General features: G+C 39.3%; 1 protein-coding gene across 5 annotated transcripts; it reads right to left on the bottom strand.

The window, feature by feature from the left end:
- Positions 1-2,478: 2,478 nt before the first annotated feature.
- Positions 2,479-11,627, bottom strand: LOC132265690 (synaptotagmin-3). 5 transcript variants are annotated; one of them, XM_059766451.1, is made up of 7 exons: positions 11,243-11,627; positions 8,341-8,683; positions 7,267-7,476; positions 6,078-6,161; positions 4,542-5,510; positions 4,289-4,459; positions 2,479-4,000 (listed from the first exon to the last, which is right to left on the bottom strand). In XM_059766451.1, the coding sequence occupies exons 2-6, from the start codon at positions 8,560-8,562 to the stop codon at positions 4,313-4,315; spliced, it is 1,632 nt and encodes a 543-aa protein (XP_059622434.1). In that variant the 5' UTR covers positions 8,563-8,683; positions 11,243-11,627; the 3' UTR covers positions 2,479-4,000; positions 4,289-4,312. The 5 variants fall into 5 exon arrangements, with proteins under 5 accessions (XP_059622434.1, XP_059622435.1, XP_059622431.1 ...); XM_059766452.1 differs by having other exon boundaries at positions 2,479-3,990; XM_059766448.1 differs by having other exon boundaries at positions 2,479-4,459.
- Positions 11,628-15,107: the final 3,480 nt, after the last annotated feature.

The following is a 15,107-nucleotide window of genomic DNA, read 5'->3' as shown; positions in this document are numbered from 1 at the left end:
ATCTGCACAATTAATCCTTGTCGCAGGGTTTAATGAACTCACAACTTAAGTCACATCAAGTGCACTCACAATTATCACTGAAGTCGACGCGACGTCCAATAGATCATCTGGCGGGCTTTGAATATTCAAAAAATTGGTAATAAGAATTATTAATAATTGTCTCAATTGATTTAAATTAGCTTCACTTTACAACGCTCCACTCTTAAGTGGTCCACGAGGCACACATGCTGAGCCAATCGCCGAGGAAGACCGTCAACGTCTCGCCTCGATCGCGGTCTTTGAGCAACTGAGCGATCATCTGGCGAGCGGCGGATCGCGAGCTCGCGGACTGAAAGTGATTTGGACGAGTCAGAAGAAGAGGGTCCAGTGGATGTGGGCACATTTATCAACGCAGCGGAGAACCGTGAGATTAGGAGAAGTCACCAGAAATCAGTGAACATATGCATATTATGGCCAAAGCGCTGATATAATGACGCGTAGGAAAGTGGAGATAATCCGTGTAGAAGATATACTTCGACCATGACATGGAACGATTTTTTCCGCGCATTATCATTATCTTGATAACTTCTTTGCATGGTTTTTCATTTTCTCTGAAAATTATTTAGTTTATTTTTAATGTTAGAGAATAGAATAGAAGATTTTCACTATTTTAACCGTATGTCAAATATATTTAGAAGTCATTCCTAATTTCTGCATAATTAAAATTTAGAGAAAATGTAAGGATCAATTAGTGTTGTATTATAAGACGAAATTAAGTGATAATCATTAAAATTGTTATTTGTACTGATAACTTTCGATGATTGGCATATTGATGAATAGTTGAGCAAAATTCTTCTTTTCCATCTAGAAATTCAATCACGTTTCCAGTTTAAGAGGAAATAAGCATATTTAGTGCACAACAAGTAAATTATTCATATTTATTAATCAGTTAAGAATGGATGGTTTTTGAATGCAAATCCAAGACACCGAAGGCGCTGAGTGTTCATGATTAGGTGGCGTTGAGCGCAGCAATGTTTCAAACATTTTCAGTTGGCGAAAGAAAGTCGTCTTTTCCATTTATCTCCAACATACAGCATCAGCAAATCTTCTCACACTGCCACAATTCCTCAGAGAGATCAAAGACCTGAGACTGCGAACTATGCAAGAAGGGTCAACATTGGGAAAGCCTGAAGAAACAATCTAACTGAGCAGAATGGCGATAACAAGGGAAGTTGAGTGTGGGGATTTGGGAGTATCCAGAAATTAGGTCAGTGGCGTCAGTGCCATTTGACCACAATCAAAGGAAAATCTCATTTTCACTCCGTGACTCCGCAACTTGTGGAACAGCCTCAGTAATTGAATTTCACTTCCACAGTTATCGATTATGCCACTGGTTGAAAATTAGGTTTAAAAGCATTCGCTGCAGCTCAGGAAAAGTCACTGGGAAATAGTGGATTTCCACATATCCGAGAATATGTTGAGTCATCCTTTAAGTTTATTACTCCGCCCAATTACGTGAATGTGTCTGGTTGCCAAGCGTTGAGGCCTGGAAATGCTCAACGGCCGCATAATCCATATCGAGATGTGCAGCAGAGTTTCGCTTTCTCATCACGATGTCCTCTTGTTTTCCCACCAGATTTTCCAACTGCTTCCCTCTATGCCATCTGAGACTGTTGAGCAACTTGATATGGGGGAAGCCAGATACTTATGTGGCAACATTCATTCATTATTTGCTCCCAGTAATATAATCATCCCTCGACCTAGTTTCCCACAATTTATCCAAATTGTGCATAGTGTTGATTTCATGGGGAAACTTTTCAATGGCCATTGAAAGGATTGGGACTCTGTGCTCTCAACATTGGTATATTAATTTCCCATATATGTTTGTCCTGAGGGGATACAAAAGACGAAAGTTTGTTGAATAAATCCCATTAAATTGAATTCATCTGAACAACATTTAAATATATAATTTTTGTATTGTGCTCAACTTATTGTTGTAGGTTTATTTTAATTCACTGTCCTGTGCGCTGTGCTTTTTTGATATAATTGAAGCAGGCTTCACAAAAAGTATTTTATGCATAGCAAAATGTTCATTTTTCCTCACAGGATTTGCTACACGATACTTCAAAAATAATCATATGAAAGGAAAACTTCGTACGAAACGAAAAATTTTTAAATGCATTCGATAAAGGGATTATTTTGCCAGTATGAATATTGACAACAAGATATACTTGAAAATAATTGAGTGCTTTGGCATGTAACATGCATTTTAAGCCATCAAAGAGTAAACACAAACTTTACCTCTCCACATATATTCTCATAATATTAATTCAATTTTGGCTGCAATATCACTATTTTCTGGAATCCAAACAGAAATAACCGCTGAAAAGCCAGAGAGACACACAAAGTGAACCAAAAACCAATTTAGAAAAGGAATAAAATCAGTAATTTATCCAAAATGGGACCATAGAAACAATTGATGTAAACATATTTAGGTCTTTTATTTAATTTCGTGACGTTGGGCCATAATAAAAGTATATTATTTTATTTATTCTCTACCAATAAATTATTCATCGTGATCATAACATTCTTCATAATCAAGATACTGTATGATAAAATTTGTTTTCTCTTTTTTAAAATACACTTATCATTATTTGCATAAGTTTTGTGATTTTCTATGTGTTTCAATTGAAATATCAAAGAAATTGTTCTTGGGGTACAACAGAAAAGGAGAGTTGAGAGTCATCAAGGGTTCATATTTTTTTTCACGTTACATAACAATTACTACAGAGATATTTTAAGTATTCAGTCAATAATTTGATTAGGTTCATGTTTTACCTTCATCAGCAAAAAGTCATTAAGTTGCACAACAAATTTGGGATTTTACCTTCTTTCATTTTATACTTATAGAGAATTTAGCAAAAAATAGTACAGAAATATAGATTATATATTTATAAATATTTTCTCCCTTTCATCACTCATTTAAAAAATTTATTCTTATATAATATACTCATACTCATAGATGAAAGAGATTGTATTGGGTTCTTTTTCCATGGAAGAATTCAAATATACACTTTCTCAATTTATATAAGTTAAAAGTATTATAGGCCACATAGAAATTAGGATCATAAAGTTTAGTATGATTCATCTTCATTACAGTATATTTATAGCTATACTTCTTTTTTAGTAAATTGTGTTTACAATCGAGTTGAAAACCCACTGAAACACTTAATTTCTTTTAGGATAAATTTTATTTTCACACATATAAAATAGATTGTATTTGAATATTTTTACTGGACATTTATTTTTTGACAAGTATATAATATTTATTGATTCAAAAATTCATGTTTCTTTTAATTCGATTAATTTTCTTTGCGCACAAAGGGTGTGCAAGTGGGCAAGAGGGTGTTTTTTTTCCTTATGTAAAGAATATCGAGCTTAGAAGAAAGTGTAAATGTAATAATAGATTCCTCAAAAATAGTAAATTCATTCACGTCAGCCTTAATTGCACACCCTTTGCATGTGAAATTCCCTAGAACTGTAAACGCGTTTCCTCTACACGTTCAATCACTCAAAACCACGTGGCATCAATTTGAAATGCATTCGACGGAAACCTTTTTGTCATTTCAACAGTTTGAATGTTTGTAGCTACGATTATATGGATAAGGTGGGGCATTGTTATCCTGTTGCAGGGACAATTTTTCGACAATTAGTAAAATATAACAGACATCTTTCAATATGACTCTTCTCATACACAATATATTGTTTCATCTATAATATTTTCCTTCTTTTACTTGTTTTGGGTTACTTCATAAGATTTATGTTACTCATTGTATTTGCAATATGTTATCATCTTGATATTGTTTACGCCAAATATATTCTCTATTTTTCTGTTAATCCTTTTGTTATACAGTTGAACTTTCTTTTAAGTATATGCTTTATTTACTCGTTATTTATTTAGATATTTTTTTCCTCTGGACACTGAATACATTAACACGGACTTGGATTTTCCTGCAAATAACTTTTACATATACATAACAAATTTTTGTCCACGTTTGTACTGACTTCAATACTTACTTTGATGTGCAGCGCTAGTAAAAACCACCTGACATTTCTGATGCTCCATTGCTCAAAAAACACACATTTATGATTTCCTCTGAAAATTGACACTACAAGTTCAGCTTCTAAATCATTTCAATTGGAAAAGATTGATTGAGCAATTTTTTTTGCAAATTTCTGTTTCCTTAGAGGCGCCATCGGAAATTTTGGGTGGTTCTTACCATCTGCAACATACCAAATTTGATCATACCTCGTGCCGAAGAAGCCTCTTGATTTATCTAATAAAGTGCCACATCGCGATGGGCTTCCGTGCGTTTCTTATCATGTCCTGCCAGTGCTGTCTTCCTGGACCGCTCTCCTGGGGACCAATTCCGCAGCTGCCGATGGCATTCGCCTCGCCACCCGTTGTCACAACGTACATCTGCAGCGAAAAGATAGGAAATACTTGTGAAGAAAGCGAGTGAAAGCCATATTGTCAAGGCGAAAAACGGAGAAAAACTGACCTCAACAGCCGCTCCTGGGATGTTTGCTTGGGGAATATTGAATGTGAACGCTTCATTCCAGATGGGATTCTGCGGATCACTGGACTTCCCCGTTCCGGTCTTCTTCTTCTTTACGCGCTTCCCATTGTGAATCAGATAGAGCTTCACATAGGGCTCCTGCACCGTGTCCAGGTTCTTTGCCTTCATCACCACCACCGTCAGCCTCTCGGCCTGGGGAAGGTAGTTGAGAGACACCAGAAGTTCCGGGCGCTCCTCTGGTGGCTTCTTGCCCTTGAGCAGATCACCCCAGATTTCGACGCTCTTGGATAGATCCAGCTCGTCTATGGTGATCTTCACCTCGCCAACCACGTCATTGTGGCTGTAGCGATCGTAGTCCAAGACCTGCAGGACCAGCTCCTTGCCCTGCAGCTGATCGCGCGACACGGGAAACTTGAAGTGCTGGTCGAAGTACGGGTTGCTGTCCCCGCGGAAGATGGCCGTCTGGCGCTTGCGATTGTCTACTTCAGGCAATAAGAACAACCTCACGTACGGATCACGGAAGCCGCCACTCTCGCTGGGGCAGAGATTGTGCGCCTCAATCAGATGGACCGCCAGATCGAAGACGTTGGAGTCGTATTTGAGGCGCAAGTGGAGACGCCCCAAGGCCTGCGTGGCGTCGGATCCCGTGAGATAGATGGGCCCCTCCTGGCGGGTGTACAGGTCAGGCTGGAGGGCGCCCAGTGGACTGGCCGGACCGCAGCCTGTCTCCACGCCGACTGGTGTTCGCGGCGGAATCATGAGCGGCGACAAGCAGCGGCCGATCTTGGGCGTGAGGCAAACGGCGCTTCCGCTGGTGCTGGCGCTGGCCAGGGAGGCCAGGCTGCACTGCGAGGGACTCGAGGTGCGCATATCGGTGGACTCGGCAGCGATTGCAGAGGAGCAGCGAGCGTCCAGGCTGATAGCTCTCATGGGGCTTGGTGAGCGGGAGTACTGAAAGGAGAAAATCCATTTCACGAAATAATGAATCCTACTGACGATTTCTTGTCCCCATAATCCCATTCTGTTTATTTGTGGAATTTCCTACTGCGTTTTCCTTCACACAATTTGTGCAAGTTTCTTGGAATCCCTTTGTCTGATTTGTGGAACTTGCTTCGTATTTGTACATGCCATAACTACATGCTGCATCGCAAACTACTCAAACTTCTACTGATTGTCTTGCTTCATTGTTCTCACTGCTATCGCTTGCTTTTACCCTCCTCGGAACTGAGGCATTGTTCTTTTTAAAATAGGCAATCAACCTTCTTTAGCTGCTCAATTCAATATTGACTAGTTGAGTTCTTTTGTTCTGCGGCAGGATTTAGCGCAGCAATCTAAATTCACGAATATAATGAATACCACATATAGTTTACACTGAATGTCATCAGAGTTTCTCTGAAAAGGTCGATGTTCGCCATCAAAAACATTTCACTGCCATTTCCCTGCTCAAAGAGTCGCTGGTCATTCATCCTAAAATTACACTACAATTCCTAAATCTATAAATAGTCTGCCATTGCTCACCTGCAGCGGAGCATGTTCGCTGGGCAAAGTGGAACGTCCGTCGGGTGCGAAAGCTCGAATTTGAGGGGATGATCCACGATGACCCTGCAAGAGGTGGAAGAGCAAAAAAAATACCAATTGAGAAACTCATAATGGATAAATTTTCTAATCAGTTCGTCTCACAGGTTCAATGCACTGAGAGCAAAAGTGAGACTGCGTATGAGTAAATCGATGGCGTATTTGCAAGAAAGTTCGTGATTTAATTAGTATAAAAAATGCTATTTGAGATGAAAAGTCCACAAGAAATCACAACTTTTCCAATCTGAATAATTTCATTGAATCTCTTAAGATGAATTGCGACATACAATTTCCATTTCTTTGCGAATAACTTTCTCCTTTTTGTTTGCATGAATAGAAGCTTTAGGATCTATTTTTAATGCCGAGCACCTAGAGAGCGGGTTATTCAATCGAGGAGAGGATTGAGACGTTATGAATAGCAGCAAAACGCGAAAGACTAACGAGATTTAGTATGTATATAGCTTGATTGGCAATATTTATGTATAAATCCATGCAAAGTATGTCAAACTCATTGGCAGAAATTGGAAGAAGATACTTTTCAATTTAATTGAATTTCCATTATATATCTAATTGATTTTATAAAATACTGTTGAGAGAAACGTGATTCTTGAGCTGTGTTCGTTCATTCATTGTGAAGTCTGGTTTAATATTCAAAAGGAGTTATTAAGAACATGCACTTTACGAGAGAAATATAAATTAATAGAGAAAATATCCAGCATCTTCAAGGACTTTTCTGCACAATTCTCATTATTTTTATTGATTTCTGAGAGTTACATTTTACAATCAGAAAATGTGTTCATTCAAGTGAAGAAAAATATTGCTTTCTCGATTGATTTTATAAATATTGCATTCTATAATGCATATCTGATTGCACGTGAATGTGAAATATATTTATCAAGGTTTTCAGCACAATAGCGTGTAATTTTCAAAAGAAATCACCAGCAGAAATCAAAAATAATACAGATCTTAATGTAAATATTTCAAAATCTGTCAAGGAAATGGTAATGTCTTAATCTGCATCTGATTAATTCTGCCTAACTTATGTTTTTTTTTCATAAAAAATTTTTTTTTTATGAAAAATTGTACAAAATCTGTCAGATTTTTCAATGCCATTTTGGTTTAATATACTTACGGAATTTCTCGAAGGAGCGCTATCTAAACTACTCTGGCTAGACACGGATGGAGTCCTTGTGAGGCGCGGTGGGAAGGATTTGCTCTGGTGCTGCAGATGGACAGGACTCTGGGTCTCCAGCGAGCCCCGCATCACATCCATGTTAACAGTGTGACCAGGAACGGCAATTGGTGGCTGTACGGCGTGCGACTCCTTGGGCACAGCGCAATCCTAGGGCGAAATCAGTGGTAATCTCATTAGGGGACGCACAAATTTCTGTCGACAGTCGCTCAAACTTCGATCCGTGGACATTTTGGCCCCTCTAATTTCATTTTCCTATGATTTAATGACAACTCCTGGCGCAAATGAGCAATTTCTGAGTTAATTTTCGCGTGTCCCGACCACGTTTCGTCACTCTCTGGCACTTTGTTGGAAGTGTGTATTTACATAAATTTCTCATTATGGACATTTGTACAATATTCAACGCGATCTCACATGGCATTTTTTCCACCACTAGGGGAATATTTTCAGTGAAATTAATTGATATTTCGCGTTATGGCTTCATCATTGAGCGACCGCGTCCACGTGTATCGTGGTTTGATACTTGATGTGTTGGGAAAGCATGGAAATTTCGGTGGTGCTCTAAAATTAGGTTACATTTGCACAGTGGATATGTTAATGACCTTTCCGGTGGTGGTTCACTTTTGGCGCGTGAAAAGTTCGGTGGATTTTGCATGGAATAAGTGAAGATGGACATGATGAAAAATGTTGAGAAATTCCTAATGATGATTGTTGTAAAATTTCCATCTTTCTTCTTACAATGTTTGTGTTGAAAGTATAATATATGTGGGACCTTTTTGCCATCCTCCAGTTTATGGAGATTTGTGGGCAGGGATAATATTTCGCCAAATGTTGTTTTTTTTCTGACTCTGAGCATACATAGAAGTTCAGTGATGCGCGTGAATTGGAAAGAAGCCATGAAACTACGCAATAAATATGAATTAATTTTCCTGCTCAATGTCAAATCTCTTTGAGTATCGTGCTTTAAGGGGAGTCTCCTGTGCCCTGAGATGGTTTGAATGTTCATTAACGTACATTTTCTGGCAACTCAAGTGATGAATTTGAGTCATTTTGCGAATCACTGATTGAGTTATTCTGCGAGGATGAGGCTGGGTTGGGTGACGACAGGGAGAGGTCCTCCTCACTGGTCTCTGATTGTCTCACGGAATTGGCGCGCTCTTTCGATCTCACGAGAGATCGCCAGGATTCCAGTCTCTTGTGCGCCAACCAGCACGCGGCTGGTCCTAGGCCACTCATGTTGAACTCTAGGCTCTCACTTTGGCCAACTGCAAACAATCAAGTCCTCACTCATGCATCTTGCACTGAACTCTGTCTTTCTTTTGATTACCACACTAGCACCATTTGTTTACTGCACTTCCTGGTTAAGAAGGGATTATAAGAGATTTTTCCCGCAGAGCTTTGGCTGACGAGAATGACGCAAATCAGTGATTTTGTGGTGAAAAGCAGTGCTTTCGAGTTCGCTCGACATTTTTCCCAAAACTCAATCCATTATGCATTCGATGGCGGAATGATTATAGCAAGTAAATTAACTGTGATGATGTTTTGCAAAAGTTGAAAGTTTTGCAGACGAGCACCTGAACAAGTCATTAATATTCATAACTGAGTGTTGAACTCATAAATAACTTTAAAAAATTTATAAATTCCGAATGAACGGTGGTAGAGATTGTTGGATAGACAGTGTTAATATATACAGGGTGAATAGCTGTGTGAAATATTGAACCCACGGCGAGCGAATGGCGGTTATTTTCCATTGAAATCATGCTCCATTCACGCACGATTGAACACAAGATGTAATTTTCTGGTAAATTGAGCTAATGTGAAATCTGACGAGATTGAAAATTAGGCAAATAAGACAATTATTCCATCAAGTATCGTTGGTGGAAAGTGGGTCAAGGCTTTGGGTTTCTCACTCCGTCAACACGTGCGTCGGGGTGCTTTTGTGATGGGAGGCAATTGGACATTTTTGCCAAGTGTTCTCGATGTCTATCTGACTTGCGGGGAAAGAATTTAATTGGAGCTCAAATTAAATAATTACTCTGAAATTCAATAAAGCACGTGCCTAACAGCCGTGATCTAATTGAATACGGGAAACTTACCCTACACGAGTTAACGTTTGCGCAAGCACTGCAGGACGCGAATTTGAACTTGGATGGCAAAATTCAATTTACTCCCCATGATTTTCCTGAAAGTGTTCCACGAATGGATTCCATTGTTCGTGGAAAAATGGGAGGAAGTGAATTCAGTGAACTCCTCGTGTATATGAAATTGATATCCATTAATGAAACTTAAGAATTGCTACCTTTTTTCCACGCACGGGGCCCTCAATTTCCCCTAAATTGTGTTGGAGAAGAGATGGACGATTAGTTTCACTATTCTCCTGTCGTAAACATCTCTATTAGCTTAATTAATACTCCGTCTGGATTTACGATTGTTCGAGGTTTTCCGCTTGAATCCGCGATAATCCTCATCCACTTTTCGCATGGCGTAAAATTAATCAGGCCGAGACTTAGTGAGGAATTTATTTCACAATGATGACAGGGAGTTTTATTGCATGAGAAAAGCGAGTACACAATAAATCTCAAGATGTGCTGAATGAATTGCATAATATCTATAGAAGGAAAAGAGATTATGTTATAAATACGCATATTTAGTTCCCATTCAACTCTCGCAATTGCTATAATCATCTGAACAAGAGAAGTAGTAAAAGATTTACGCAGACAAATATGCTTTTGCACGACTTTTGTCAAATGACTTCATATTTACATACAAGTGTTCTTTTGTATGAACTGCACTTGTAGCATCACAGCACATATTGTTTAATGAGAACAATTCGCCACGTACAATGTTTCCGTATATCAAGAAGAGACACAATATGTCTAATAGCAGTCATATTCTGGGCAAATTAATTGCAGTTTCACAAACTTTCTGAGATTTTAGGCATTGATGTTTCTATAAATAATTTTTGAAAATGAAAGAAAAAAATACAAAAGCTTTTGCTGTGAAAATGTAGAATTTTTTAAAATGTGAATATATATTCATGAGAAAACAAAGAAGACTTCTTTGAAATGTACACGAGTAAAATTGAAAATTACATCAAATTATTTAGATTCTATTCTATTGTAATGCTAAAAACACAACTTTTGCCAAATTTTCAATCTATTTTCTGTACCCAAATGGCAATACTAATTAAGAATGCAATTCAAGATCGTAATTGGCGCTAACGCAAATACAATTGCAAAATATAGGTATTTCGTTCGAAAAACATCGTCACAGTGCCAATTATACAATATAAACCATTTCTATGCTAATATGTAAGGACTCAGGAGTAAATTGAAATTTAAAATTTTCCACGCGTGAAAGGAACACTTGGTGAGAGAGATTCATTGCTTGGGGAGCGAGAGGAGGAGGTAAAAAATCTTGTGCCTTTGAGCTTTTATGAGAACACCTGGTGAAAGAGAGATGCTATCATGTAAATCGCTTCGAGGTGTCAAATGTAATGAGTATTGATTTTCCACGCGACACAATGTTAATTACAGGCATTTTGACTCCATCTCGTGTTGTTGGAAAATGAAAATCTACCTCCTCGCGGAGTAAACAATTTTAATACACCCGGGAATGATTTGCGTCATCCTCGTTTTATCTTGTTTTCGATGGCGAAATATGTGAGCCTTAAATGATGGAAAATATTGGATGGTTATATTTCGATGGAACATTTTCTGCACAAAATCAATATGCTACGCAATGTCGTTTTTGCGTACAATTCAAATGGTGTGTGTATACGTTCCTGAAGACTTTTGGGGTGATACTGTCGATGGTTAATGTGTAATTGAAGGTGTGTGAAATTGTTGTGGAAATAACAGCTGTAAGTAAATCACGATGCGTTTATTGTGGGCGATTTTAGTGGTACTGTCATGACCTTTGACAAAGTAAAGACGGCAGCTCTCAGGGTTTATTATTGGTCACAATTCTGTTGCTCGCACTTTCGCCGTGATCCCTTCTTGGGCTCACTGAACGCTCCACATTGAATTTTCAGGGTGACTTTAGCTGCGTCTGTCTCATGCCTTGTACTTTTGGGTAAACTGTTGCTTACACTTTCCACATTTTCACGCAACAGAGCTCTTCACCCTACACGGGGTGCTTCACTGGCGACTCTAAAGCACACACGGAGAGCTTTGCACTCACTACCATGTCCTTCTGGAGATGACCGTGGAGTCTTGGGGTAGGAGGATGGGATGCGAGAAGACGTCACTGCGAAGACTGAACACAAATTCCCGGAGGATCCCTTCGTCTGCTCGCGATTGTTGGGGAGCACTGAGAGCGTCTCCCCTAAACGCACGACTCTTGCGAAAGGGAGCGGCGTCGGAATCCAACAGAGTCGAATCTCCGCCTGAGCTTTCGCTATTTTTCTCGCATGGAGAATTTTCCACCATAAGCTCAAGCGGAGCAACCCCAAGTCACTAACAACGGCCAGCGAAGAGTTGGAGGAGTTCCGAGAGGGCACGAGAAAAGGCTATGGCGTAGGCAATGAGTTTCGCCATGTGCTCACATTTCACACGCAATGTGAAGATTTCTATGTTTTCCAGTCTTCCGCATCAAACTATTTTTCAGTATAATTATTCTGTAATTCTTTTTTTTTATATTTCTTAAGATAGTAGTTGCGAAACATTTTCTAACCGAAAACACACTGAAAGGTGATGTTGACATGAAAGATATTGCTGACTACTTGACCACACCCACTTTAAAGCCACGCCCACAAAAAAGATAATTGAAGATTTCCCTCTAGAAGAGGTTCAGGTTTATACGAAACTAAATGCTTCAGGGTCAGAAAATTAGGTTTGCTAGATAGTTCATAGTTCATCCCTGAGAATGTCTTCAAAGATCATAACCTACTAAGAAGAGGTTTGATCAATTGCACAACTCCTCTTTCAGTCAATGCCCTAAGGCTTACTTCCGAGGCTGAAAATAACTCGAAAACGTCGTGGATGCATATCTGTTGCAGAGTCTCATGGATGAGAGCAGGATAAAGCCCACGCAGGCGCATTGCGGGCGAGAGAGCTTTCAGTGGCTGCCAAGTTGCTTGTGTGTCTGCCCCAAGCCCGTGTTATTGCAACAGGTCCCTGGAACGAGCTCATTTTTGTGCTGATGCTCCATCAAATTGGTGGCAGCATCGTGCTTGAATCAATTGTTGATAGAGACCACCCACTGTCCCACCCCGAATCTCCGGCGTCCAAATATCGGACAAATTGCAGCTCAGCGCCATCCTAATTAAATTTTCATCGGATGCTCCGGCCGATGGGGTTGTTTCTCTTTCGCTGTGTGCTCAGGCGACCGGGGAGGAGCGGTGAAAGAGAGCTCTCCGGCCATGGAAGAGGGCGAAGAATAAATGTTGGAGTTGTGACGTGTCTTAATATTTAATTGATTATGTTTATGTACACGTGTATATTCATATACCGTGTATCGTATGTACGCAGCTCAAAAAGTGTATTAAAACGCGCTGAAATATCTCGTGAGCTCGTGTGTTGCCTGCGAAATAGGTTGGGCAATGTATTTTTCAGGAGTTCATCATCATATGCTGTGGCAGGCATAAAGGATTTTGGACGGCGTCTCTGGATATTTTCATATTTCAGTTCACCGCACTTTAGCCACACCCTGTGTCGCACTATATAGAAAACACTTTCTTTCCCACGAGACTTGTTGATGGCGCTAGAATTTTATTTGGTTTTTATTTTCTTCGCAACACATGTACTCGATGGTGATATTTTACTCTACCAAAGAGAGAAAGGACTTCTTTTCGTCATTTTGCACCCTCATTTTCATACAAATTGATATTACTAAATGGTCTGTGCGGTGAACAAAAAGCCATTCACATTGTCTCACACTGTTGCCAATTCGCATGGAATTGCAGACGAAAAAAAAGATAACGAGAAATGTCCCCAAGAGAGAAGAGACAAGCAATTAAATTTGCTTTAGAAACACATTGTTCCGCGCGAGCTTTCATGCGAAAATTTACATAGGCGAAAGCTCAGAGCCATCTCACGGGCTTCTGGCGTGTGTGGAGAGCTTACCTTGAGGAGGAGCTTTCGGTGGATGTACTTGTTTTTCGCACTGCAGCATTCGAGTTCTGCCCACTCTTTGCCATGCCGACGAACTTGGTAGTAGCGATAGACGACGATGGTCACGGCTACCACCAGGGCGAGTCCTGTTCCAGCAGCAGCGCCCAGAACAGCCGAGCTCACAATCATTTCGCTGGCCGTGGAGACTTCAAACTCTGCAAAGAGGATGCAAAGGAGGCTCTCAGCTATAGCATGGGGAGGAAAATTGTTGAGGGTCTTTTTATTTCTCAGTATAAGTAGATAGAGATTGTGTGCAACAAAGTTTCCGCTCCCTTTTGATTATGTCCTAACTTTCAATATTGAATATGAAAGCTTTTACTTGAAAGCGAATTATTCATGCCGGAAATTCTTTGATATGCTAAACTAATTAATTTAGCATAAAACCAGGCACAATATATATTACAAATTTCATATTTACAGTGTGCAGGATCACATTTAGACTTCAATGGGCTGTGTGATTTATGTAATTTCATATTACTTCGTTCCTTTTTCATGCGCTCTTCACTTGAAATTCATGTAATTGACATTGACATTGGAAATGTGGGGAAAATAACAAACAAGACCAGATTATTGGGCTGTCAAAAGCAGACTTTCTACATCATTTTAGTGCAATCTCCACTAAATTACCTGAGAATATCATGACACGTCTAGGAGAGGCACGTGGAAATTTTATAATTTAGAACAGCCGTTTTATGATGGAACATTTTTGACTGCGTCGTTGCAGAAAATTGAGCAATATCGTGTTGAGGTGTCGAAAGCCACCCCACAATGTATGAATATTCCCACCCCAGCGCGGTATCGTTTTTCACAGCTTCTAAATCCGCACGGCAAATGGGCGAAGAAGCGACCGTAAATTTCAACAGCAACTTGTCTCGTGAGAAGTGGAAAGCTCTGAACTTTCTTCTCTAAAGCTCAAGCAATTTTGTCAATTCAATTTCAGCCCGAAATTTCAAGTGTCTTCATACGCAAAACAAATTGTGTACACCCACTTTGAACACGCATTTCATTCATGTCACCCAATAATTTCCAAATGAACTTTTCGTCTGTGCAAATTGAAAGAGATATTCAGTGCCTATTGAGCAATGGAACAAGGAACTTTGATTGGCAAGGAGACGTCTCAAATTAAACAATGCGACAGTGTGCGTTGGATTAATTATTGTGAAATCAGAATTATTCTCACTTGTTTAGCCCTCATTCAACTGGTCAATCGTAGGAAAGTTCGATATTCCCTTTGAATTCAACATGGAAACATCAGTTGATATCCCTTAATTGAATTTCCTTCATTATAGAAATATCTTTGATTTTCAGCACCATATTCAACTTAATAGACTCAAAATTTTAACTTCAATATAATACAATGAACAGAAATTCTTTCGAAATTGCAAACACTGACGCATAAACATTATTTTCAAATATTTATGAATGTTTTCTTAATGATTTCCACAATCAAAATAATATAGTTGTGTAGCGAAAGAAGTCAATAAAAGTGCGGTTTCACAGGAAATGTCAAAGCATAAAACTTTAAGGATTCCCACATAAACATTTCATTTACAGCAGCTGAGCAGAAATAAAAGCGATTGTGGGCCGCTAAAGGTGAGACCGCAGAAGTAAAAACCGCAAAATAAGAGGACTTTCTAATAGCTTTTCCACTCACTTTTCCCGCTTACT

The sequence above is a fragment of the Phlebotomus argentipes genome, unplaced genomic scaffold (assembly GCF_947086385.1).
Source record: "Phlebotomus argentipes unplaced genomic scaffold, Phlebotomus argentipes genome assembly contig_5, whole genome shotgun sequence".
Taxonomy (NCBI): Eukaryota; Metazoa; Arthropoda; class Insecta; order Diptera; family Psychodidae; genus Phlebotomus; species Phlebotomus argentipes.
This window is presented reverse-complemented; position numbering and strand designations above follow the sequence as displayed.